Genomic DNA, 27,072 nt, shown 5'->3' on the forward strand with positions numbered 1-27,072 from the left:
CATGATGTTGTCATGGGCTCACCTCTCCAGCCTGTCAAGGTCCCTCTGGATGGATCCCTTCCCTCCAGCCTGTCTGCTGCACCACACAGCTTGGTGTCATCAGCAAACTTGCTGAGGGTGCTCTCAATGCCTCTGTCCATGGCACCAACAAAGATGTTGAACAAGACTGGTCCCAGGACCGAGCCCTGAGGGACTCCACTTGTAACTGGCCTCCACTTGGGCATGGACCCATGGACAGCCACTTTTTGGGTGCATCCATCAAGCCATCTCTTTATCCACTGACAAAATCCATTTCCTTCTTATGCCCAGTAGATACTAGATGAGCAAAGTATACTTCAGAACAAATGGCACAAACCAGATCTGACTCAGAAGATCACTTATTTTGCTAGGAGAAGAACATACTTCCCATTTGGTTCTGGATTCTGCAGACGAATATCACATATCCATTAACAACATTCTTGCAGTCTATGAGGGTCCTAGGCACAGAACAATGGTAGTGTTTTCCTTCTGAAGTTTCATTTTTAGTTGGAAAAACAAGGTAACTGCTTGGGGGTGCAAGTAATCTGGGTTCTATCCATGGCTCTACTTCATCTTTCCTGAAACTGGCTTAGAGCAAGTTAACGCCTCAGTTGATCTGTTTAGTAGGATCTATAACATTCTTCCTAAGGATGGTAAGAATTGAGATCTTTTTATTCATTCTGTAGAATAATGAACTCAGAAAACAGTTTAGAGACCATGGCTTATAACTAAGACTTCCAACATTTAGCTGATATCCAATAATCTGGCTACTTCCAGATGAGAGAGCCTGCCCTGCCCACATGCTTATTACTTCCTGTGACCTTTTCAGTCCTTCTGGTAGGCCTAAACCAGCAGTCTGTCATGCACAGCTCCTGAGGAAGTACAATCAGAGAATCATAGAATCACCCAGGTTGGAAGAGACCTCTAAGGCTCATCCAGCCCAACCCCCTCTGCAGTCAGCAGGGACATCCTTAACTAGGTCAGGTTGTCCAGAGCCCTGTCCAGCCTCACCTTGAATATCACCAGGGATGGAGCCTCAACCACCTCTCTGGGCAACCTGTTCCAGTGCTCTCCAGCCTTCTTGTAGCCCCCTTCAGGTACTGGAAGGTGGCAATTAGGTTTCCCCAGAGCCTTCTCTTCTCCAGGGTGAACACCCCCAGCTTCCTCAGCCTGTCCTTGTAGCAGAGCTGCTCCAGTCCCCTGATAATTTTTGTGACCGTCCTCCGGACCTGCTTCATCAGGTCCATGTCCTTTCTGCATTGAGGGCTCCAATCCTGAATGCAGTACTCCAGGTGTGGTCTTACCAGAGCAGAATGGCAGACTCTCCTCTCTGGATCTGCTGGCCGTGCTTGTTTCAACACAGCCCAGGGTGCGATTGGCCTTCCAGGCTGCAAACACACACTCCCAAGTCCTTTTCCTCAGGGCTGCTTTCTATTGCTTCCTCCCCCAGTCTGTATTGACAGCGAGGGTTGTGCTGACCCAGGTGCAGGGCTCTCTGCACTTGATCTTGTTGAACCTCATGAGGTTCACCTGGGCCACCTCTTCAGCCTGTCCAGGTCCCTCTGGATGCCATCCTGTCCCTCCAGCTTATCGACAGCACCACTCAGCTGCACACTGCTGATGGTGCCTGGATCCCTCTATCTATAGCATTGGTAAAAATACTAAACTGCACAGGTCCCAGAACAGACCTCTGAGGGACATCACTGTCCCTGCTTTCCATCTCAGTGTCGAGCCATTGACTACTACCCTCCAGATGCAACTATCCTTATCCACTGAACAGTCCACCCAGCAAGTTCGTATCTCTCCATCTTGGTGAGTAGGATGTTGTGAGAGACTGTGTCAAAGGCCTTGCAGAAGTCCAGATAGATCACATCCATAAGTTGTCACTTGTCCACTGATGCAGTCACTCTGTTGTAAAAACTAAGATTTCAGGCCCCTGTTCTGGTGCTGTCTTGGCCATCTGCCTGCAGCTGCCCTTGGCTGGAAGCTGACACTGCCCCATGGATATGTTCTACCCTTGCACTCAATTTGTCAGGCCTGCAGATGCTGCCCTCTGATGCCTACTGCTGTTGTCATGACTTGGCTGTCCTGCTTACCCACGTGTTGATAGCTTTGACACACTCTGGCTGCCTGAAGCTGCCCTGTACACCTGCCCTAAATGTATTCTCCAAATGGACCGTCCTGCTCCATTTCAACCAGCAATTTTTTTTGTAATGCTTCCAGGAGAAATATGTTAAAATAATCATCATAAAAGAGATACTTGCTCCCTGGATGGTGGAAAAATCTAGATTATTTGCTCTAAAAGCAATACTGCACTAGAAAAAAAAAAAAGGCATCTGGATGTTTCTGAATATCAGTGTTTAAATTTAAATGATTCCACTGAGACTTTTTTAAGGTGCCAGACAAGGAAACGGGGAATATAATTGTGAAAATAGATAAACCTAAATTAAATAAACTTCACCTACTTAGTATGGTGAGGATAAACGTATAAAACATTCAATATTTGTAGCTTTTTTTCTGAAATTTCCTTGCCTTATAGCATGCTACCAGCCACAGTACTCAATAAAACCAAGCAGTGCAAGTTACAAATGCATTAATCACCAATAGCCTGTAGGAAGAAATAAAATAAAATAAACCCGAACTATGGCAGTAATTCATCCTCAACATGCATTCTAGCTCCCAATGTTAATACAACATCATGTGGCACAAATATAAATCTCTGTGGAGGGTGATTTCTTGGGGACTGAAGGAGAGGTGCATGATGCAAGTAGCAGAATGATGTGCACATGCAAAAAATACTGCTTTGTACACCATTAAATTATGACAGCAAACCAACCATGCAAGTGTCATTTATCCCTTCCGTTTCACTCATTTTCTATGATCCCTTTTAAGTTCTTTACTACTTGTAGTGCAATTTTAAGAGTTTTTGTTGGTGTTAAAAATAACCAATGCACCCTCCTTGCCTTCAGTTCAAGGCCTTTTCTGTTTGTCCCATTTAGGCTGTGCTCTGCTGGAAGATTATTATAAACTTGGCATTCATCTATTGCGTTTATTTCAGAGAATCCACATAAGCAAAATCTGTTGGCAGGAACACTGTTGGTTTAGTATTCAGTTAACTTCTAATATACAAGGAACATGATGCTAAAATTAAGCTCCTCTGTATGCTGTATTTTCCAATTATTCCATTCTAATAGCAGCACACAATGATAATATAAATCACAGCAACAACTAGCAGTGCATTTTTTCTTGAATAGACTAGAAGACTTCCAAATCTATGCAAAAAAGGAAGAAATTTAGGAAGACAGTATGAAACAATATAATAAGACCCTTTACTTTGTCATCTCAGAGATTATATTCCTGCACTCATGCATCAAAAAATTACTTCTAGACTGAGAAAAACTGATAAAACCACCATTCTTTCCCCTGCCCTCATTCTTACCTTCTGAGGGCTGAGTGGTCCCAAAAGGAGTGGAAGGGGTCTTCAGCTCTTCCTGTGACTCTGTGGATGCTGGACTGATGCACTTGGGTACAGGTGAGGATGGGGCTGAAGGAGATCTCAGGTTCAGGGATAGCTCACTTCTGCCTCGGCTTAGGCTTCTACTTTTCAGATCCTTCTCATGCTCCTCTGCTGCCAACCTCTCCAAGTATTTGTATCTGAAAGTTAAATTCCAGAGGATTTCCGTAAAGAAAAAGAAGTCTGTGGCTGATGCTTGCTGCTGGATGAAACACCTGCAGAGAATGAGCTGACTTCCTGACATGCAGGGTAGAGCACTAAACTGCCTGCCTGCTCAATCTGCCAAAAGACACACGCCAAAGCAAAGACTACTGCCCTGAAAAATGTTACATTGCTCATGACAAAGCAAAAGCAGAACCCAGCAGAGTTAAAGAGTCTTTAGATACAGTATTGTGTCTGCACAGTCCTTCTGCTTTTGGAAGCATTGTCTGTATTCCTTTTCACTCTCCTCCTTCAACTCCTCTTCCTCCTCCCAGCCCTCCCTCTCACAAAACTAAAACAGGAGGGAAAAAACCAAACAAACAACCCTCCCTGCCCCCAGCAACCATCCAAAGCCAGAGTCTCTGAATACTGATGCAAATAGATAGATTCTGAGACTTGCTGCAAGGACAAGAAAATGCAGCAGGGAAAAACAGATCTCCCTGAAAACAATACCAATAATAAATGCTTGGATTGACTATCTAAAGTCTCTGAACCTGAGAGCAATGCACTGGAATTCACTTTGTTCTTTGCAGAGTCTACAATGGAAAGTTTTCTCTTTTTTTTTTATTCTAAAAAATTTCTTTGCCGGACTCAGACATCCAATAGCTTGGACCTGACGTCACACGTAGTTTATTCATCAAAATCACTTTAAAAGAACAAAGATACATCTGTTTTGCATTTTAGGCAGCCAGAACTCACTAACTGTTTATTAAGACCAGCTACCAATCATATTCTTCATAGTGTGCTTTATACATGTCAACCAAAATAACTTTGAAATATGTGCCTCTTCCAGATGTCTGCTAATTTTACCCATCACTATTTGCTAAGGAATAAATTAATGAATACATCTGGATCAGGCTTTAGACTGTCTTACCCACAAGTGAACTGTTAAACAGGTTAATCAAGGCTTATGTTTCTGAAACACCCTGGTTATCCTCCTTTAATTCCGCTGTTGTCACCGCTTCATAACAGGAAACACCTCTCCTTCCCCCTTCTGCCTCACTGACAGCCCAAATTAGTATATGAGTGTGCATTAAAAGCAGGAAGGGTAAACAAGTCAGCTGCACGTGGTAACAAACACGCTTAGTACATAAGGCAGCCACACACATGCACATTCACAATATAGAGCACAGAAAAATGTCTTTGAAGAGCAGTCCTTATATTTTCAGAGGTAATTTGCTTTATTGAAGACAGCAATAATGAAGAGCACACTCATTTTCTTTTATTCCTCCAGAGGTATGCACAGGTTTGAACAAATTCTGCAAGAAAAAGAACCCCTACAAACTCTGGAGGAAAATATAACAAGCCACAGACTTGTGTGGCTATAAAATAGGAACTGTTTACAGTTCTAACATGAAGCCAATTCTCAAGAATGATTTTTGCCTTTTCAAAAGAGGAGAAAGTCTTTTGCTGGCATTAGCATAATGTTTTTTTACAGTTCATAAAGCCAGTCTTTCTTCTAATGTTGGTCACTTACATGTTGAGTTTTCCACCTCCTCACAAGCAGAGCAGGTGGGGCTTCAGACTCAGGGCGAGCCATTCAAATTGAACATTTAGCTTAAGCAGGTACAGCCCAGCTGGCTGCTGCTGAGGAGGGTTTTGCAGCTTTCCAGCAGGCCACAAAAAACGATCTGGATGGATCTTCCTACAAGAGGCGGGGAGCTACAATGGTTTATTGTCCTCAGCTCTTTTCCAGTTCCTTCAACATTTTAGCTTCTGTAACTGCGTGCTGCACAGCGACCCAGAAAAGGAGAGGACTTTGATCAAGATGTGCCTTCTCAAACTGTCTGTGTTCATTATACAGGAAAAATGAAAGGGAGCGAGAAGAGCAACTATCATGGCAGCACATCAGCATAGCTAGTTATCAAATGGGAAGCCTAAGAAGCAGATACAGCGATTTAACCAAGAAATTAAAATCATTCAAGAATTGGTTATTAACACTTTGCACTTGATAAATGACATTGAATTAGGTTATTTCTTGTTCCTTTAAACCATGGCAGTCTGCAGACATCTTCATGCCTAAGCTGACTCTTTGCTACAAAGAGCCAAAAGTCTGTAGGCTCTCCATTTGGTATCCCTTATAAATGCTGCATTCCACTTATCATCTTAATGCAGATGAAACTACCATTGCAAATCATCTAGGTCTCTAAGCAATGCCCTGAGGGCAATTTAAAATATTTGTATGCCAATAAAGTCCCAAGGTACAGAGTATTTGAGCTGTAAATCACACTAGAGAGGGCTTGGGAGCTGACCTTTCCTTGGTTTATTTTTAAATTGCCACTGGAAAATACCCATTTGAGCAACATAAAAAAGGTCTCAAATCATGGAGCAGCAAGAATACATGAAACGAATGGTCCTGAGTTAAACTCACATCCCTTGAAACTGCAGGAATCTTTCTCCCTCATAGTGAGGCCACCCCAGAGCCACTGGAGAAGTGTGTGTCTGTCTCTGGAGTTACAGGTTGACATGGGAGTGCACAAAACACTCCAAAGAGCTGACAGAATCTAGAGAAAACAGTGTTTTTAACAGAGCCTTACCTATGTGATCAAGATTATCTTTCTACTTTTTCAAAGTGATATGGGGGTAATGCACAATCCAGATTTTAAGTAGGATTACAGTACCGTGGCTATAGTATTTTCTTACAGGCCTTGCATTCTCTTCAAACAAGTCAATGGGCAACTTGCTATAGGAAATGAAACTTCATTTGTGCCAAGGCGTTTGTTAGAACAGAAGGCCAATGTAATGGACTACTGGTGCAAACTTCAGTTGCAGAAGTGTTCTGTGATATTTATGTGCTGCCTTCCCTCTTTATGAGGAAGAATTGATAGTTTAATCTTTCAGTCTTAAAAGACCCCTCAGGACAAAGACACATTCCTAATAGCCAGTGAAATTGTCTTAGATTGCACAGCAGTGATGCTCTGTTGGTGAACACTTCTCCAAAAATAATCCAGTCTACTTGGCATGTTTCTTTACAACTCAAAATTCTGGAGAGCTGATTTGTTTAAAATCTTGCTGATGAGCACACTTTCTGTAAAAGGTTTTACTCAGCTAAGATCAGTGTGTGATGCTTGTGTGTTCAGATGGGTTTCATTTCAGAAAATGCTTTAAACTGTTTGTAATTGTACTTGTACAATTGTTGTAACTGTAATTTGGCTGGAAGGACAAAGGAAAGCCCATCTACATTTTCTTACTCTGAGATGTCAAAATAATTTTTTTAGTATTTGCTGCTTCAGGCACAACAGTTCAGACTTCAGCCTGCAGAATTAAGTGTCTCCTGTATGATAATTCTGTGAAAAAACTCAAACAACAAAGCCCAACCAAAACCAAAATGCAGCGACACAATGATTTCTGAGATGGCTGCTTTCATACTTTGATAATGGAACTGCAGTTCTCGACAGCTCAAAAGGACCTCCAGAGAGTAACCTCTGCAGGGCCGTAAAAGTGGAACTGAACCAATATGCATGATTCTTCACCAGTTTAGTAATCTTCAGTACTTGTTCAGTAACGTTCAAAATTTCTAGGTAAAAACGAGTACTTCCTTCAGGGTGTAATTCCTAGTGGAGGTACAGATGAAACTACTGAAAGGAAGAAGTCATTAGTTGAGTAATCCTTGAAAAACGCTCTCTCATAAGCACATAGCTCCCAACCTAGTAGAGAGGTTCTAAATTTCTTAATTGAACTTAAAAAAAGAAAGAAAAAACAATAAAACAAACACACACAAACCCAACACCCAAATCCTCAGTTCCTTTAAATATGCTATTTAAATAAAACAATGCCCTAACAATAAACACCGCTGATCTGTGCAATTTACTTGCTGATATTTAGAGAGATTGGTAAAGAAAACTTGGCCCTGAAAGATACAATATGCTGGGAGTTGATTAGAACCATTTCCTTCTGCTTGTGACTGCAGTTTTGCAATGCTTGTGACCCCAATTTCCTTTATCCTCAGTTGCCTTTTCTGGCCCTCCAGAAAGCTTGGTGTGGGGGGGTCCCACTTGGGCCCCCCTGGGTGAACAAGACAGGCTTATTCCACTTAGAACTACACTACATTTGGGCAAATTTCTGAGGCAAATGGAGTAAACTTATTTCCCACACAAACAGATAAAAGATAGATCATCAATCATTCTTATGCATTCCACTGCTCTTCATTTATTGCTGCGCTCACAGCTGGATTTCATTCTCTTCTTTAATGAAGCAACACTTCTTATACAAATCTTTTGGTCCAAAAGTGTTTCCAGTATGCAGAGTGAAAACACAGCAAAGAAGCACAAACCACCAAAGGGAAGGACGGATGCATTAGATACAAACCTCTCTTCTCTTGCATGTCTCAGCTCTTCTCTTTTGTCTAAATAGTCACGGCTAAAAAGAGAATTGCAGAAAATTTCAGAGGAAACCAGAAGGCAAGTACCAGAAGCATGAGTACAGTAGGAGAAACCAAGAGCAGCAGAAACAAACTGATCAGAGACAATGAAGGCTGTTGTTGATAAAAATCAATAGTTTGTCTTTTTGTAAGATGGGGTGAAAAGTGTGTGTGTGTACACTTGTCCATGCACATATCATAGGTATGCGTACACCAAACATGTAGTATGGAAGGTCACTACAAGTAATTATAAAAATAAAACAAAACACAAAAACCTCAAAAGTGAAGGACTTTAAGCACATCTGAAAACAGTATCTGTAATTAGAATTCACAATGAGCAGGCACATTAGTGGCTAAGAAACTATCCTCATTTGCTTCAACGAGAATGCTCTGAAACAGTGATGGTGGCACCTGGCAGGCTACACCAAAGCAGGAAGCCTACCCTATCAGCTCTCTCATATACCTTTCCTTAATATGTTTTAGTTGGCCATAGATGGAAGTGGGACAGTAGACTGGAAGTACTGAGCACAAATCTTCTTTCTGACAAGGCACATGCAGGATCACTGGACAGGTAACAACCATTCACCTCTTTATTCTTCACCGAGCTTTAGATACAAACCATCCTTTGTCTCAGCTGCCCTTCCACAGCTCCTCAAGTAACTCACACATTTAGGTTTTCCCAAGTCAACTTTGCTGGACACCTGAGTACCATGATATCAGGCAGGCCTGTCACATCCACAAATACGGAAGCAAATTTAATTTGGAGCACAGCAGAACACAGTGAACATCCAGCCTGCCTCAATATCTCACTAAGATAGTTCTTTACAATATATTTTTAATATTTTGTTGAATCTGGTGAGCAAATCTGATGAGACTTTCACCTTATCTGTTAGATTCTTCCACAGCATAATCCATGAATACCAGAAGACTTTCAGAACTGATCCATTTACAAATAAAACACTTATTTTTTCTTTTTTGTATTGTATCATCAAATGAATTACTCATCATCTATTATACTAATAGCTACCAAACATCAGCTTGCAAATGTTTATCAAAAGTCCATGAACAGGGAACACACATTACTGTTTCAGGCTATCTTCACATCCTTTGAATCCCTGTACTGGTTACGCTTCTATGATACTTTCGGAGTATTCATTGGAATTAGAATAGCTACGGGAATAACTCCAAGGGGGGAGGAGGGGGGGGGGAAGTAGGAATTTTTCAGCTGAGAAATCTTAACATTACTCTTCCCCCTCTGACAAACTTTTACCCTTCCCTACAGCTGAAGAATAACCCTTGTATTTTAGAATATGTTGTTCTATGTATGCAATGGGTATAACAGTCCTTCTAATGAGAAAAATGTTCATCATATAAAGCATTCTTTTTACTAGCAATTGTTTATGAAGCTTTTTAACACCTCTCTTACAAGCAAGCTCTTTCATGACTGGTGATGCTTTCCTTTAAATTATCCTCAATTTGTCAATAATGGTGCCAGAACCCAGTGCAATGTTCTCGAGGCAGAGCTGGAAAGAGTGAGATAACAAATGAGTCATGATGGCAAAGCCAGCGCTGCTCACAAGTTTAAAGGCTGTGAGTTGCAAGTGCTATTTTTAACCAAAAATACATCTTTGGAGACTGAGTTTCTAGCCAGACTGATGATATGATAAAGTAATCTGAAGAACTCTTATGAAAATGTCCATGACTCTGCTGGGGCTTTGTCCTCCTCCTGCCAGACAGTTTAACCAACTGTGGGATGCTGTCTATCTGCAAAGGACTTTGGAAACCCTCTAGTCAAATAGAAGTTATAATTTCTGGATGACCAGAGAACTCAAACAGGCATGGAAAAAACTGTCATCTTAAATATGCAACACAACCATGATGTTCAGTTAACCTGCTTCTGACTCTGGACTAATGGGATAAAGGTGTGTATTTTTAAGCAAATGTTTTGTCTTACTTTAAGGAAGCTCTGCTAGTGCCAGAATAACTGTTGCAGCCAACCTCTAGTGAAATGTGCAGATCTGTGATTCAAACACGTCAAGTTGCCAAATGTCCTGGTGGCTTTTCTGGTCTGGGAGTTTCCTTTCTGAAAGATCATGTTAGCTGTCCACAGCAGCCTGCTGCAGTCTGGGGATACCACTTAGAGGGAGAGTTTTTGGAAGTGGTTTGAAGATTGAGACTTGATTGTTTCTGTTTCAGGAGAACTTGGGCAGCTGTTGGCTGCCAAAGATCCTATTATAGTGCTCTTCCACCTGCCCTCTGCCTCTCATTTTCCTCTAAACTAGCTATCTTCTGGAGCCAGGAGATTGTCTCAACCAACCAACCAACTACCAGTATCAAATCATTTCCTCTTCTTACTAAAGAGCTGATTATGGTGAAAACAATCCTGCATACTAATACACAGGCTCACACAAAAACCCAGTGTCATCTTTTCCACACCAGGTCTAAGGCCACAAAACATTTATGCTACCATTCTTTACATCAGTAGATTGTATCTTCAAACTACTAAAAATATGTTTATTTTTCACTGCTGTTTATGAGGTAACAAATAGGTTTCTTAGTGTACACTCTTCAGACAGCAGGTAAACCATTTCAGATATGAACTCCTTATCCATCCTAAGCCCACTGTAGTCTTTGCTAATGCCTGTGCTGGGAATTCCAGGCACGGATTTAACAGGGGGAAAGAGCTTTCCTCTTTCTGTCCTCAGGCATCACATTCTGGGATCCCACAGCACACATGTTCTCAGATGTGAAAACAGAGAGTCCTGTATTCAGCTGGGCCTTTGTCTGGCCATAGTTTGAGCAGTAATTTTGATAATTACTTTCTGCCAGTTGCTGTTTCTAGGAGGAAGAGACATGTATTCAGAAATGCAGGAAAAAGTAATTTTAAAAACAACTACCACACCTCCTGCTTTGAAGAACAGAAATGCAAAAAGATGTTTCAGTGCTGTCTCTTCTTCCCTTCTTCATACCTTCCTCTCACTATTTCATCTTCAAACCCCAAGCTTCACTGAGATAGATACTGTGAGGAGTATATTAGCTAATAAAAGGTGGCCTCTGCCACTATCCAAAGAGTATAATTGGCAATCCATAGCTGTCTTAAAATAATGTTGGTTTGTTAAATGTCAAAATTCCTCCTGGTATGTTTAGTGTATTAGTTCTTAAGATACTTTGATCAAGAAAGGTATCTTAAGAGACACGCAAGACTACACATTAATCCGATTATTTTGCTGTTGGACGTCTCAATGATTTACAAATCCACCACACACTAAAGCAACAGACTGAGAACAGACTTGGTTCCTACTTGAATTTGTTTCTTTCTTCACGTTCTATCCTTTGCAACCTTTCTTCTCTCTCTTGACGTCGTCTTTCTCTTTCTGCTGCCAAAGACTCCTGGTGCTGCCGAAAAGATGATGTAAGGAGACCACCCAAAGCTGGCCTGCAGAGAAGGAAGACCAGATTAGTCTGTGTCACTTTTATTGATTACAGTGGCAAAAAATAAGCAGCAATCATTAGGCAAGTAACATAATCCCAACCAGGAAAGGAGATGGCAATATTTATGTACGGATGCTGGCTAAGTGTCTAATAAATTGATTTTAGATACTGTGATGAGCTTAAAAATTACAAATAGGGTAGGCTTCTCAAATTGACAAATTTCTAAGCACAAATAAAGTACATGTAAGAATTATTCAGTCTATTTCACTGCCATATTATAGAAATATATATTTTTTTTTACTGTATAATCCTGTTAATTGAAAAGCTGAATCCTGTAAGGAATTTTTGGTATTTTAAGGAATAATTTCCAAACGTGTTAGGTAGTAATGTTAAAAATATATGTCACATACACCTGAGAATCCTTTGGAGAAAAAAACAAAGATGTCAGAACTGCCCTTTAGACTTTAAATGCTCTTTATTTCCTTTATATCATGATTTCCTTGCTGCATGTGATGCATTCTTGATGCCTTAGAAGTCCTTAAAAGATGGATGTACTACATCCATCTACTGCTTAACTACCCCTGTCAGCAAGAAAAGCTTCTCTGCTGTCTAGCCATTTAGATGCAATCATTCTTGTTCTGTCCACAGTGAACAAAAAGAACAGTTTACTACCACCAACTTTATGGCTAAGCAAGAATTAGTCCGAAAAAAACTTTCTCCACACTTCTCTGACCCTATATATGAATTAAATGCTCTGCAGTAAGTTACCATAACGCAGAAGGCTCTGTATCCTCACCAGCAATGCATATCAAACCTCTAGCTGTTCAGGAATCTGCTGAGGTGCATGAGGAAATGTGAGTAATGCCCAGGCAAAAAAACATTTTTTTTTCTTTTCTTTGTTTTTTGGTGTCAGAAGTGTCAGCTTCTACAGTAAAGACTTCTCAAATGATTTTTTTATTTGAGGTGAAACACCTCACCTGGGTGGGGGCAATTCTAAGGACAAACATAGGCTGGGCGAGGAATGGCTCAACAGCAGTGTTGAGAAGAAGAACTTGGGGGTGTCAGTTGATGAAAAACTCAACATGAGCCAGTGCTGTGTGCTTGCAGCCCAGTTGGCCAACTGTATCCTGGGCTACATCTACAGAAGTGTGACCAGCAGAATGAGGGAAGTGCTCTCATAAGACTCCACCTGGAGTACTGTGTCCAGTTCTGGTGCCCCCAGCACCAGAAGCACATCAAACTGCTGGAATGGGTCCAAAGGAGGGCCATGAAGATGAGCTGGAGCATCTCCCCTATGGAAACAGGCTGAAGGAGCTCGGGCTGGTCAGCCTGGAGAAAAGAAGGCTCCAGGGAGACCTTACAGCAGCTTTCTAGGACTTGAAGGGGGCTTACAAAAAAGCCAGGAAGGGACTTTTTACAAGGCCTTGTTGTGGTAGGATGAGAGGAAATGGATTTAAGCTTGAGGAGGGCAGATTTACACTAGATATTAGGAAGAAATTCTTTAGAGTAAGGGTGGTGAGACATTGGAACAGGTTGCCCAGGATGCCCCCTCCCTGGAGGTGTTCAAGGCCAGGTTGAATGAGGTCTTGAGCAACCTGGTCTAGGGAAAGGTGTCCCCAGGGGGACTGGAACTATATGATCTTTAAGGTCCCCTCCAACCCAAATCATTTCATGAATCTATGAATCTATGAAACATCTTTCAGCACCAAATACACATTGAAAAAACTGTGTTTATATTCACTTATAGTTTGGCCTTGCCATCAAGTTGTTTGTTTGGGTTTTTTTACTGCACGTACTATTTTGGCTAGGAAAGTACCTGCTCTCACACCTTACCCCCAGAGTGGCACATGGCAATAAAGTGAACTCAGAGTAAATGTGTTTTTCTTTCCGTCCCTTAGAGAGGAAAAATCTCTGTTGTACAGAGTACCTTTATACAGATGTACATATATCCACACGAATTGTATTTGACTGATAAAATCAGAAAAGACATAGGTCATGAAGAGTGATTTCTGCGCATTGTTGGAACACAAGTTTTGCAGTTGAAAAGTATTAATGAGAGCAATAGATATTGCCTTTTCTGAAAAGAAACTAAGCCCTAAGGAACATTCCCAAACCAGCAATACAAACCTGAAAAAATGTTAATTATTTTTAAGAACTCATACCCTTTCTCTTATTTATTTACAGAGTTGTGGCTGCAGATGCAGGTGTTTAGAATAATGGCACCAGTTCAACAGTGAAATAGGTGCAGAAGAAGATGAAAACATTACTGCAAATCTGTCTTTCCTGATTGTCTGTCTGTGTAAGCAGGAACACCATGAAACATAGCTACTCCAGTTCCACTGGCAGCAGGGCAGTAGGAATATAATTTCAAAATTTCAATAAATTGAATTTCAATATGTCATATCCCACCCACATAAACATTACATAAGATAGTATAAAACGTGATATTCTGTAATCTTCCCTGCTGGCACTCCTCCAGAGCTACAGTATCAATGTTGGATCATGATCAAAACCATAAAAATCTCTAATACACCTCAGCACTAAGAAAAAGGGATAAGGAAATAATCCCCAAAGCCTCACAGTCAAGAATGCCTGGTGAATTCTCCTTGCAAGTATTTTAAACTTATTTTAACTTTTGACCTCTCAGTGCATGCTGCAAAGAGAAATCTCTCAGCAGAAACAGTAGCACCACTGTACTAAGATGCCAAAGCCAGAGCTCCATCCTTTTGGTAGCATAAAAACCCATGGCAGTAAGTTTGGATAAATCATCAGAAATTGCACTTGACAAGGGAGAACTGGACAATGTCTCCACATAACAACATCTGGAAATAAACTGGAAGAGAGAGCGAAAAGACGGTCCCTATCAAGTCTGTGCTCCTATCCATCCTGTGCATTCAGCTTGCTATCCAGCTGCCCCAAACCCTGCAAACTCTGTTTGGAGTCAAAGTTGTAACTTTATGAAACCTGAAGGAAAATTAAGGGGAAGCATGGGGTGATGCTGATAGACTGAGTCTAGCAGGCCGGGAATCTTCAGGTCTGACTAAGCTATTTTGGGACACACACATTCTTAGCCAAGGGCTTATAGGGGAGTAACACTGGAGATGCACAGCTTAGTCCCGCAGACAGGATTCTAACCTGACCCTGGTAGCAAAATGTCCTCATATGCCAAAACTCCTTGTTCGGGGGTTTGATCTAGCACAGTCTGGCTGGCATTGCTGACCGGTCTGAAACCTGCAGCTGTATGGTATGGACAGCAGCCTCACAATCAAAATAAAAGATCCAGAGCCATAAAAAAGTCAGTGTCTAAGAAACTGAACCTGAACATCCATGTGCCATGTAAGTTTACCATGCCTTGGAAAATAATCAAATCAACAATAACTAGCCCAAACTTTGTACTTTCCACTGGTTATTTTGTGAGTCCATATTTTGGCTGAGTTACAGGCTGTAGCTAGTGAGCACTGACATACCTGACTCCTTTGCTGCAAACAGTCATTTCTGGGCTGCCACATTGCCTCCACACTTTATTGCATGAAACAGTCAAAGCTGTGAGATGGCTCTGTTGAAACAGGTCATCATGAAACAAAGAGGAATATGACCAGCTGACTCTTTGTGTGACATTGCCTTCTTAAAATACAAATAGTCAGCATTGAGTTTTCAGTCACATTTAGAAAAGGCCAGGCAAAGAAACGGCACTGATATTGCTGAGTTAGTGCTTGCATAGTGGTCATGAGTTGAGGTGAATCTATTGATGTGTATTCAACAGCATGCTGCTGTTGCGCCAGATTTAAAATCAAAGTGCTGCCTGAAGCAAAGTTTCATGGGCCTTGAAGTTCAGATTGCAACACAAGAGGCTTCCTTTTCTGGTTGCTTCTTCCAGTTTCTGGGTTTGGGGTGATGGTCTTCTGTGCTGGGCTGGCTGCTGTGTGCTTGGGTGGGGGGAACCATTTCATTGCAGGCTTCTGCTGCTGCTTCTGCTTTTCTGAGAAACAGGCTGAACTAATTATACATCTCATTAAAGTCCTTATCTCACACTAGAGCTTTATTTTGGTGTTAGTTTCCCTCCTGTCTGTGTGGGGGCAGGGGGACTTGTGAGAGGAGGCTGTGTTAACCCAGGACAATAGTGGTTAGACCCTGCAGAGTCCAGCCCACTTGACTAGAAACAGCTTCCCTCAGTGAAGACCATATCTCACACCAAATGCTGAGACTGTTAATATTACAAAGAATGTTACAAAAAGCTTTCTTCTGGCTGTTGTTAAAACCAGCAAAAGCTAAACAAGCTGTATTATTATGAAAACACACAGCCAGAATATGTCTGAGTCCGGTGATTGCATATATAGCTCTACTTCATGGCATTAGGACGTGGGGCCAAAGAGGTCATTAATTAATTATCTTGTTGGAAAAAAAAGATAGAAAGGAGTAAAGAATAACAACAAAAAAATCTTCTGAATAAAAATTCAGATGACCTGACTGACCTGCTACTGCATTTAACAAAGCAATGAATTAGTAACCAGGCAGACACAAGGTATCTCACACTTTTTGGCAAGTATTTGCAGTTTTCTCACAATACTCCAACACAGACTGTATATTGTGACCAGAATTACCCTAAACTTGTTGAAAATTGAAGAAATTATTTGTCTTGCTCCCCCACCACTACAACAAGATTGCAGTTATCAGCTTTGAACACTCCTCATTCATATTAACTTTGAAATAGTACTCTTAGTGGCTGCTTTTTCCTTCCTTAGTCGAATTTTTAGAATTGTTAAACATAAACGGATCTCAATGTAGGTGCTGACAGCTGGTTGAATAGGAACCAGCAGTGTGCTCAGGTGGCCAAGACGACCAACAGCATAGTGTGACCAGCAGGATCAGGGAAGTGACTGTCCCACTGTACTCAGCACTGATGAGCCTCACACCTTGAGTACTATGTTAAAGTTTAGAGCCTTCACTACAAGACATTTTGCTGCTGGAGCAGGTCCAGAGAAGGGAAAGGAAGCTGGTGAAGGGTCTGGAGAACAGGTCTTATGAGGAGCAGCTGAGGAAACTGGGATTGTTTAGTTTGGAGAAAAGGAGTCTGAGGGGAGACCTTATTGCTCTCTGCAACTACCCAAAAAGAGGTTGGAGTGAGGTGGGTGTTAGTCTCTTCTCCCTAGTTACAAGTGATAGGACAAGAGGAAACAGCCTCAAGTTGCACTAGGGGAGGTTTAGATTGGATATTGGAAGAAAATTCTTCAGTGAAAGGGTTATCAAAGGCTGGAATAGGCTCCCCAAGTAGGTGGTTGAATCAGCACTCCTGGACGCAGAGATGTGGTGCTAGGAGAGATGGTTTAGCACCAGACTTGGTAGAGTTATATAATAGTTTGGCTCGATCTTAAAGATCTTTTCCAACCAAAATGATCCTATGATTCTATGATGTATAGCAAGAACACAAAAGAGAAATGTGTATTTTTGGAGCTAAAAAATTAACAGATGACTTACAGATGAGAGGAAATCCCTTTAGGTCATAAGGTTAACACTCAGGATTCTTTAATATAAGAAGGGCCAGAATCATTATTAACCTTAATAAGGAAGCACTGGCTACCCCTTTTTCAAAAGTGCTCCTGGTCCAGCAAGCAAGACAGGGAACAAGAGTTGGCATATCCTACTCAGGTCTTAAGTAACTCTGTCTTCTGGCTTTAACAAAGTAAATCCTCTTTCTAGCTTAGAAAGAGAAAAAAGAGATTGCAAATAGATTCTCTCATCCTCATGTGAGTAGGGCAGCTTGCAGAGCTCCCTCACAGACTCAGGCTAAGGTACTTGCTCCTGAGCATCAGCACTGCACACTGTATGTTCAGACAGTAACACATTGCCCTAGGAAACCATAACCTGCCTCAGGCCTTCTGTTTGAACATATGCCCTATGATGAAGCCTACAAAGCTGCAATCAAGCATACTGCTTACACAGTAGTTCAGCTAGCAGCTGAAACATTGTAAGCCAACACTGCTTCCCAAGTAATTCCTAAGATTACTTAAAATCTCAGCAATAAAGCTGAGGTTTTTTGCCCTGGGCCACTATTACCAGCTACCAAGCTATTCCTTCCTCATTATGTTATTTAGAGTGAAAGACGTGGTTGGCATTTGCCACAGGAAAAAATGGCCCCAGGCTCTGGGTACAGAGAAGTACATATTAAAACATACACACAAAAATGGTAGAAGCAGAAAGAATAGAAAACTAAGGAGAGAGGAGCTTGAGAGAGCAATGTCTTTGTAGCCTGTACAGTGAGTTTTGTTTCTGAAGTTTCTTAGTTTTCCTCAGTGTTTAACGGCTGGAATAAGGCAACTCTAGAGTGCAGATTAGCAATAGATGGCTAAAAAATATAGAAAAGAACGAGAACCTGTCAAGAATCTTCAACCAGCATCACCTCACTGGGCTTGTCAGTTACAGGGGCCTTTAATTTTAGTAAAGTGTAACTGAAAAACTGTTTAGCACTCTCAAGTAGTTCTGTTTTGGTTTGCTTTTAAAGATACCCGAGGAAGGAATAAAACTCAAAAAAAAAAAAAAAAAGAAGAGTATTTGCAGTCTTCTGTTACACTTTATGTTTACACGTCTAGTATAGCATTTAAAATCAGCAGATAAATCTCACCTACTATTCAGTCATGTTAATCTCAGTGTCTGTGTAGACACTCTTGTAAAAATAAATACTCGAAGGTACATTTCCCTTAACAGATAGGCAAGAATGTGGAGATGAACACTCAATATTTAAAACCCTGCATCATGGAAGCCGAGGGCAATGTAGTACTGTACATTATAATGTAACTAAGATGGAAAACAAATCATACTGTACATTATAATGTAACTAAGATGGAAAACAAATCAAAGGATATGAAGAACATTTCATCTTTCTTAAGTCTATTTTCTAATGATCTGAAAAGTTGAAGAGTGCATCAAACAGAAATATTTTGCCAACACCACAGCAGACCTTTCCCGAGCTTGGGCATTTGAAATAACTTCAGAAGGACTAGCCAGAGGTAAAGGCTGTTCACAGTGAATGGCCAAGAGGATCCACAAGTGGAGGGTTGCAAGCTGAACTTTCTGGCATTTGATTTAAGAGGAAGAGGCAAGAGAATGGGAACCCAGGAACTCCTGTTCCCTTGGTACTCAGTGCACTGGAAAGGCAGCTTTCACAGCTAGGCTAACTGCTCTACTGTTTGACTATCAAGCCCGGTGGGAACTGCCTCCTGGCCAATGCATCAGAAGAAATCCATATTGGCAGACACACCAGTGGGATATTTTTCTGGCAATGAAACAAATAAAAGCTGGTGCTGAATTCAGGAGCTCTTGCCTTAGAAGCTACACTTCTTCAGAATCTCCTCTAACTAAGGCCATGAACAAGATACATACACTTCACCAACAAGACTATGAGAGGATGGAAAGCTTAGACTCAGAGTCTGAGAAGACAATCTTTGGCTAAACAGAAATATCTTAGGTGTGAGCATAAGGTATGGAAATATAGAGGAGGCTTATAACACCTTTTTTTCTCCAGGCAAGGCCATAACTTGTACGTAGAGAAAAATGTGCTTTTTTTTGCCTTTTTTTCCTTTTTTTTTTCTTTCTTTTTTCTTTTCCCCCTGGTGTTCCAGCCACGTCTTGCTCTTCCCTTTGTCACCAAAATCTATGAGGTTAAGAAATTGAGATTGATAATATTATTTTTTTTCCCTTTTAGGAACTGGAGGATACTTACTTGATGATTTAAATCATGAGGAGTGGGAGTAGTATATTTATGGATCAAAGCAGTCTTTGGCAATTGAAAACAGGAGGGATGGGTTATACTTCTTATGTGTTAGAAACAACCTGCACAAGCAGAGAGAGAGAACCAATACATTGTTTCTTCTCTCCCAATGAAAGGGTAGACAGAAAATGCCCTGCAATTTACCCTCCTTCATTAGGATTCCTATGGCTGCAATACACATTTCAGAACCATGGCTCTCCACAGGGGACCCAGAGAAATTAAAGTATTGCAAGAAGTTGGCAAAAGGCTGCAGCTGAATTTAGAACCTGAGAAAGAGTCGAGTAAGCCTTTTCTCCTGGTGGCCAATCAGAAATACATTATGTGGATTTCACAGAACAAAATCTAATTTTGCACTGAATTATACTGCTCTTCTGGATTCCCTACTGATCTTAGCCAAAGAAGGGCTTAAAAGAATGTGTGTTCAAATGTCAATCACACTGCTTCTTTCCACCTAAGTTGTAGTTTTTGTTTACACAAGCAAAATACAGCCAAGGGTACAAAAGGCCTGTTAGGGTAACTGAGTGGAGTGTGAATCATTTTTCTGGGTGCTGTTCTAAATCCTTCTTCTTCCTTTCTCCTTAAAGGTTAGATAAACAGTACTGGGAACTGCATCTGAAGCTATTCCCTGCATGACAAAAGATAGGACTCTCTCTATGGATAACTGGGTAACTGTAATCCTAAGATGAAAGCAGAAAACTCACCTTGAAGCTAACCATAGATGCATTTGCTTCTTACCAAGTGTCTTCCTCTTCACCCCTCATCCTTTAAACTTTTTTTGTGTGTGTTTGTCTATTTGTACCATCAGAAGGAAAGAAATAATGCTTACATAATCTAAGGCACACACCATTGATAGAAGACTGTGACAACTTCCATGATACTTTTCTCTTCCTAGTTAGCATCAAGTCTCACATCATGCACTACACAGTCTGCTCTCCAATATGCAAATTCCATCCATTGATCTCTGCACAGGCATTTCTGCAGCATGTGTTTTTTAGGGCAATGAAATAAAAGCAGGCTTTTGCCCCTCTTCAAAGCAATCACTCCATTAGAGCCTCCTGAACTCTACAGCTGCAAAGCTGGTTGTCATGGTAGGGCCGGACAAGCCCAGCACAAAACCCAGACAGACCCTGATGTGTCCTGACATGGTCCCCCTCTGCCCCCTCCATCCTGCAGAAAGTCAGGGTAGCACGGGAAAAGGAACAAAGGGGACAGGACCATGCGTGTCTGGTAAACAACTCTTCTGGGTAAGAGCACATGGACTCCCACTGCTCCCCTCTGGCCAGGCCTATGTCTCTGCCCTTTATGGCCACAGCCTGGCAGAACCCCTTTCAGCTGGGTAACTAAGTGCTGGCTTCAGTTGCCCTGTTGGCCCAATTGAATCTCAGGTAACATACATATACAGGCCAATTTCTAGTCGCCTTTGCCTTGCTTAAGCCTTGCTTGAATTGCCTCAGACCCGTCTTGATTGAAGCTGCTTCGAGTTGCCCTGCTCTGCCTCGAATTGCCTGGTCCAGAGCCTGGGATAAAGCCACGAGCCTACACACAGCAAGCCAGAGAAGCCACGAGCTGAGAAGCCAGAGCCAAGCCTGCTTCCCCTTGCAACCAGAATTTTGCTGTGCTTCAGTTTACCTAGGAAAAAGCAGGAGCCTGTCATGAAGAACACATTGAAAACTGCCTGCTGTCCGCTGAAGCCAGACCAGCCCTGAGACCGCGTGGCCTTCCTGCCAGCAGCCTGCCGTGCCAGTGCCGCATGAGAGCTCCCCAAAGCCTCAACAGCTAATACACAGCAGCAGCACTCCCCCCTTGGGTGGAATCAGCTGTGAGCAATTAATTCATTGCCTCCTTGGCTAAACAGTTCTTGTCGAGTTTCCCCCATGTGGTCGAGCACCATTTCGCTCCCGGGGATTCTCTCTTTCCATGTTATTTCCTCCCAGTTTGCACAGAATTGTTAAAATTGTTATATTTGCCTGGATACTGTACGTTCCCTCTAACCGTACATCGAACCTGTTACATATGTTTTTAGCAATTTGTCATATTAATAAAAAATGTTGATATTTTTATTAATATTTGCCATATTGTTTATAACTTAAACAATTTCCTTAACACTGGTGAACTCAAAAAATCCCAGGACTTGATGCAAAACAGCATCTGAGCTTGTACGCTCAATTATCTTCCAAGAAGTGGCTGCTTCTATTCTGCAGGCAACATACAGCTGTGGCATACACACATTTTTCAGACTTCTTAGAGATCTACATACTAAAAGCAACAGGCTATAAAATCAGACTGACAAAAAAGCAGAAATCCTACTGAGTTCAACCACCACGAATAGTAAGCTGCAAACTGAAACAAGAATAGAGAGATTTTTATCATGTGAGGTGGAAAGTGGTAAATGTAACCTGAAGGAAGGAGATGCAACCTTGAGTGCTATGCTCAGACACTTAAAAGATGTAAGAGATCTCATAGTTAAAGACGGAGAACTTTCCAGTTTCACAGCAAAAAGCAGAATGAAGTGTAATGGGTGGAAGATGCTGACACACGAACTGTCCACAATATATGAAATATTTTCTTAGCAGTGATGATAAATGCTGGAATGTTTTCCAGCAGAAGTCCTGTGCTGCCACTTGGAAACATGTGAACATAGAGAGGTCATTCATTTGGCTTCTGGAGACCCACCAGAGGTCACAACAGCTGGTTACAGAGCTCCCCTCTGGCCTGACTCTCCATGAACTTGTGAATTTCACACCTTCATCCCATGGGGCCATGGCATTTTGGCTACAAACCAGCAATGAACTCATGTGCATGCTGCAGTGAAAACTTGGTTCCTTTACTGATGCAGGGCCAGCACAATCAACCTTTTCCAGCACTGGCCCAACCATCTTTAGCCATCTCTGCATTTGACCACTTCAGGGTTTCTGTGCCACAGTAGCAATCAGGGATGTGGAAATCTAAAACTTCATAATCCCTGCTTATTTTGCATCTATTTTTCCAAGGTAAAAAGGGGTGAAAAAAAGTGGTTTGGCTGATGTAGCTGCCAAACCAGTCTCCATGACATTTGAGAAGTCCTGGCAGTCAGGTACAGTCCCTAGTGACTGGAAGAAAGGAAACATTACTCCCATTTTTAAAAAGGGTAGAAAGGAGAACCCTGGGAACTACCAACCTGTCAGCCTCACCTCCGTGCCTGGGAAGATCATGGAACAGATCCTGCTAGATGCCAAGCTGAGGCACATGGAGGACAGGAGGTGATTCAAGACAGCCAGATGGCTTTGCTAGGGGCAGGTCCTGCCTGACTAACCTTGTGGCCTTCTATGACAAAGTGACTATGGCAGTAGATAAGGGACAACCTATGGATGTGATCTGTCTGGACTGCTGCAAGGCCTTTGACACTGTCCCACAACATCCTGCTCACCAAGCTGGAGAGAGATGGATTTGCTGGGTGGACTGCTCAGTGGGTAAGGAATTGGCTGAATGGTCACATCCAGAGGGTGGTGCTCAATGGCTTGAAGTCCAGATGGAGAGCAGTGACAGTGATGTCCCTCAGGGGTCTGTACTGGGACCTGTGCTGTTTCATATTTTTATCAATGCTGTAGACAGAGGGATCCAGGCACCATCAGCAGTGTGCAGATGACACCAAGCTGAGTGGTGCTGTCAATATGCCAGAGGGACAGGATGGCATCCAGAGGGACCTGGACAGGCTGGAGAGGTGGCCCAGGTGAGCCTCATGAGGTTCAACAAGAGCAAGGGCAAGATTCTGCACCTGGGCTGGAACAATCCTCACTATCAATATAGGCAGGGGGAGGAGGTGATAGAAAGCAGCCCTGTGGAAAAGGACTTGGGGTGGTGATGGATGAGAAGCTGGACATGAGCAGGCAGTGTGAGCTTGGAGCCCAGAAGGCAAATCACACCCTGGGCTGCATCAAAAGATGCATTGCCAGCAGATCCAGAGAGGTGATTCTGCCACTTTGCTCTGGTGAAATCTCACCTGGAGTACTGCATCTAGGTCTGGTGCCCTCAATATAGGAAGGACATGGAGCTGATGGAGAGGGTCCAGAGGAGGGTCACAAAAATGATCAGGGGGTTGGAGCAGCTCTGCTACAAGGACAGGCTGAGGGAGCTGGGGGTGTTCCGCCTGGAGAAGGGAAGGCTCTGGGGAGAGCAAATAGCAGCCTGTCAGTACCTGAAGGGGGCTACAAGAAGCATGGAGAGAGACTGTTTACAAAGGCCTGCCATGATAGGACAAGGGGCAATGACATCAAACTAGAGAGGAGAAGATTTAGATTGGATGTTAGGAACAAGTTCTTTACTATGAGAGTGGTGGAACACTGGAACAGGTTGCCCAGGGAGGTGGTTGAGGCTCCTTCCCTGGAGATACTCAAGGTGAGGCTGGACAGGACTCTGAGCAACCTGATCTAGTTGGGGATGCCCCTGCTGACTGCAGAGGAGTTGGAATGGATGACCTTTGGAGGTGCCTTCCAACCCAGACCATTCTATGATTCTATGATAACTGTGGAATTCTACGCTACACATAATTCCAAGATTTACAGTTGATTGAACATGATAGAACTGAAAATAGATCTGTCTGTATTTAGTTTTAGAAATGGAAAGAAATGAAACATTCTTTAATTCACCTTTTGATACTTAGAACAGCATCTAAGTGAAGCATCTCTGTTTATCTCTTTTAAGTGGAAGAAGCAGCAGTGGGACGGAATATATCCAGCCTCTACCACCAAGTCAGAGAAAGGCTTGAGAGGGAAATTACACATCTAGAATTTTCCCCCTTCTCTTTCCAACACTGGAAAGAAGATATTTCCACTACCCATGCAGAAGAGCTTATGTTTATCTCCCTTGTCCTGTATATAGAGAAATTGTTGTGAAAACACTGGTTAATTTACAAACCTGTCAGATTTGGTCTCTTGAGGTGGTGAGACAGTCATCCCATAACGAGCAGTGGATATTGCAGGAGCAGTTACACCAGGGTAAGGTCGTGGAGAAGAGTAAGAGCTGCTGCCATAGCTATTGTATCTGAAGAAATGGGAAGGAAAGTAGGAGAAAGGGAGAGACAGAAAAAATCCATCAGCAAGCTGGTATGCTACAGCAAATCCTCTTGGTTAGGGATAGCAGTGATCCCATAGTCCCATACCCCCTCAAACATTCACCTTCTGAAAATATTACTCTAATTCAAGCTTCAAAATATCCAACCTGTCATCTTATTTTCGTATAAACTATGTCCTGGACATACTTGAATCAAGCGGTGAGGTATTGCTGTGGAAAATAATGAGAGAATAGCATGGCTCTCCTAAGTGACAACTTAGAGCAAGAGTACATAAACCACTTCAGTTACTCAAACTTATTAGCTGTTTTGGGAATGACACCCAGCCATTAGAAAAGGGATAAAACCAGCTCAAGTCAGCACTGTTCACATCTAGTGCAATCAATAAACACAGCAGCACTCCTGAGACATGATCTGAGCACAGACATCATAATTTGCCAGTGCTGCATTATAAATAAAAAAGTATCTGAATTATTTTCAATTAAAGCAGGAAGTATTTTCTTTCTCCTTCCCCCAACAGAAGTCATAGTTTATAAGCCATTTCATACAATGTCTGGGTAAAATGACATGTTTCTAGAAGCACGGCATAGAAATTTCTGTCTGCCATTCTCTCCACTAAAAAAAACCAAACCACCCAAAACCTGCTTGACTTCATTGTAATTTGGCTGATCAAAGAGAAATTGTTTCCAGGAGTACTGGAATGGCCACTGCCCCAGAGTCTGTTGTATCAGTGTTCATCCTGATTCCCATACTGCATAGAAAAGGAAGTTGTGCTGCTTTGCTGTGCCTTTTAACCAGTGTACTTAAACAGCATGTCAAGGAGAAATACCTGATTTGGGAAAATGTTAACATTCCTGTTCACAGATGATATAATTTTTTCCCATGGAAAATGTATGACCCTCAATAGGTGAGTACTTCACAAAGCAAACTTATTGAAATGACAAAATTACCTCCAGGAAAAAGGGTAATATCTGCTTATTATAGTTCAGAAGATATAACAGACCCTCTTCACAGTATCTTTTCTTTGCTGCTGCTTGTCCCACATCAGCAGTCAGTAATTCTACATAGCAATTTTATTTGAAAAGTCCAGTTGTTTCCTTCAACTCCATTTAGCACATCCATCTACCTATGCCAAATTGAATTCAAAATTTCAAGCTTTGTTCCTTAGAGTACAAAGGCTAAGCCCTGTGTTAAAATCAGAACAGATTTAAGTTCAGGGGTTTCATAATGGAAGGAATCCTGCTTGAGAGAATATGCTCCTTTTGGCATCCCCAACCACGACCTCTTTTTGAGATGCCATGCTGGCAGCCCAGGAACAGGAGAACAATTTGGGGAAAAAGTGATAACATGCATGTTTCTGAGCCACAAAAGGAATTTTGCAGGAAATAATTTCTGCCCTAGAAGGAAATTAACTAGAAACTGGAGAGAGTAGCCCAGTGGAGGGCTGTGTAACTGGACCTGGTAGGACAGGTCTGGACCTGGTAGGACAGACTTGGCATGGGTCTTCTTTCCACCAGGCGTAGCTCAGAAAATGATGTTTCTGTGCCCATGAGCAACGAGAAAACTCCTTTTTCCTGAGAACAACTCAATGCTGATTCAGGATGATCCTGACACTAAGAGGAACCACCATTTCCATTTCAGTCGACTGAAAGGAGACCTTACAAATCATTACATTTGCTTCTCTTCTCCTCTGCCTCATATACTTACACCGCCCCAAATCCTTCTTCAGACCAAGACATTTCAATTAGTCCAAAGATTACTGTCATTAAAATGGAGAGAACACACCTTCTATGGACTCAGACCTACAAGTACTAAACAATCAAATTCAGAGGGACTGGCCTGGACTCAGGATCCCTACATATCAAATTTAGATAGAGACAGAGCCACTGAAAAAGTAGCAAGACGAAAGCAACACATTAGAGGTAAGTCCTGTACACACTCTATCTTCCCAACTTTCCTCTGGTAGTAGCTATTGCTTCAGTTTTCCCTTCTTGTCTCATGTACTAATGCAAATGCCTTGTCCCAGGAGCCTCTGCTCTGAAGAAACCTGAAACCTTTTATGAATGCAGTGCTATGGTACAAGTTTTGTCCTCCTTTTTCTCCAGACAAACCCAGCACAATCTTCTTTCATACCACAGTCGTGAACCTATGTGCCAACAAGGACGGTCAGAAGGGAAAAAAATCACTGCAGAAATAAATACTGCAGGAACAGGAGGTATTTATGAATTTATTCTCTAAAAAGTATAACTCTATATATGTGACAGGCTTAAGGGAAAATTGAACTTATGCAGGAAAACATAAATTTAGAGGCACTCCAGTGTCCAAGCTGCAGGTAAGGAAAGATATGTGCTCTAAGGCCTTTCTCAACAGGCTTTGCAGGCTTTGTATTGAAAAAGCACCAAACCCCACCCACCTATTAGAAGAGAAAGATTGAAAATTTAAAGGATCAAAATATTTGTCCACATGTAGATGTTGAGAAGGACTGCTGGAGAAAGGAAGAAATAAATGAGCTCACAATATATGTGCACATTTTCAGCACCTAATTCAAAGAATTAGGCTGTTTTCTCCAAGAATCAAATCACTGGGAGAGAAAACTAAAAATCATCAACCTTTTTTCAGGATGGTTCTCTAGCATTGTTTTTTATGCTACCTATTGTCAGGCTGGTTTACTCAAAACCAGACTGAGACAAAACTATTTTATTTTATTTTATTTATTTTTTTAAATGTGTGGGATG

General features: G+C 41.9%; 1 protein-coding gene across 2 annotated transcripts in view; it reads right to left on the bottom strand.

The window, feature by feature from the left end:
- FHOD3 (formin homology 2 domain containing 3) overlaps positions 1-27,072 on the bottom strand; it is a 398,084-nt gene that overhangs the window by 71,591 nt on the left and 299,421 nt on the right. The window contains exons 11-14 of one of the 2 annotated variants that reach the window (XM_054381535.1): positions 24,184-24,309; positions 11,395-11,529; positions 8,042-8,092; positions 3,458-3,672 (exon numbers count right to left, since the gene is read on the bottom strand). In XM_054381535.1, the coding sequence (XP_054237510.1) occupies positions 3,458-3,672; positions 8,042-8,092; positions 11,395-11,529; positions 24,184-24,309 (527 nt within the window). The remainder of the gene's footprint in view (positions 1-3,457; positions 3,673-8,041; positions 8,093-11,394; positions 11,530-24,183; positions 24,310-27,072) is intronic. The other variant, XM_054381537.1, reaches the window with a different exon arrangement.

The sequence above is a fragment of the Indicator indicator genome, chromosome 6 (assembly GCF_027791375.1).
Source record: "Indicator indicator isolate 239-I01 chromosome 6, UM_Iind_1.1, whole genome shotgun sequence".
NCBI lineage: Eukaryota > Metazoa > Chordata > Aves > Piciformes > Indicatoridae > Indicator > Indicator indicator.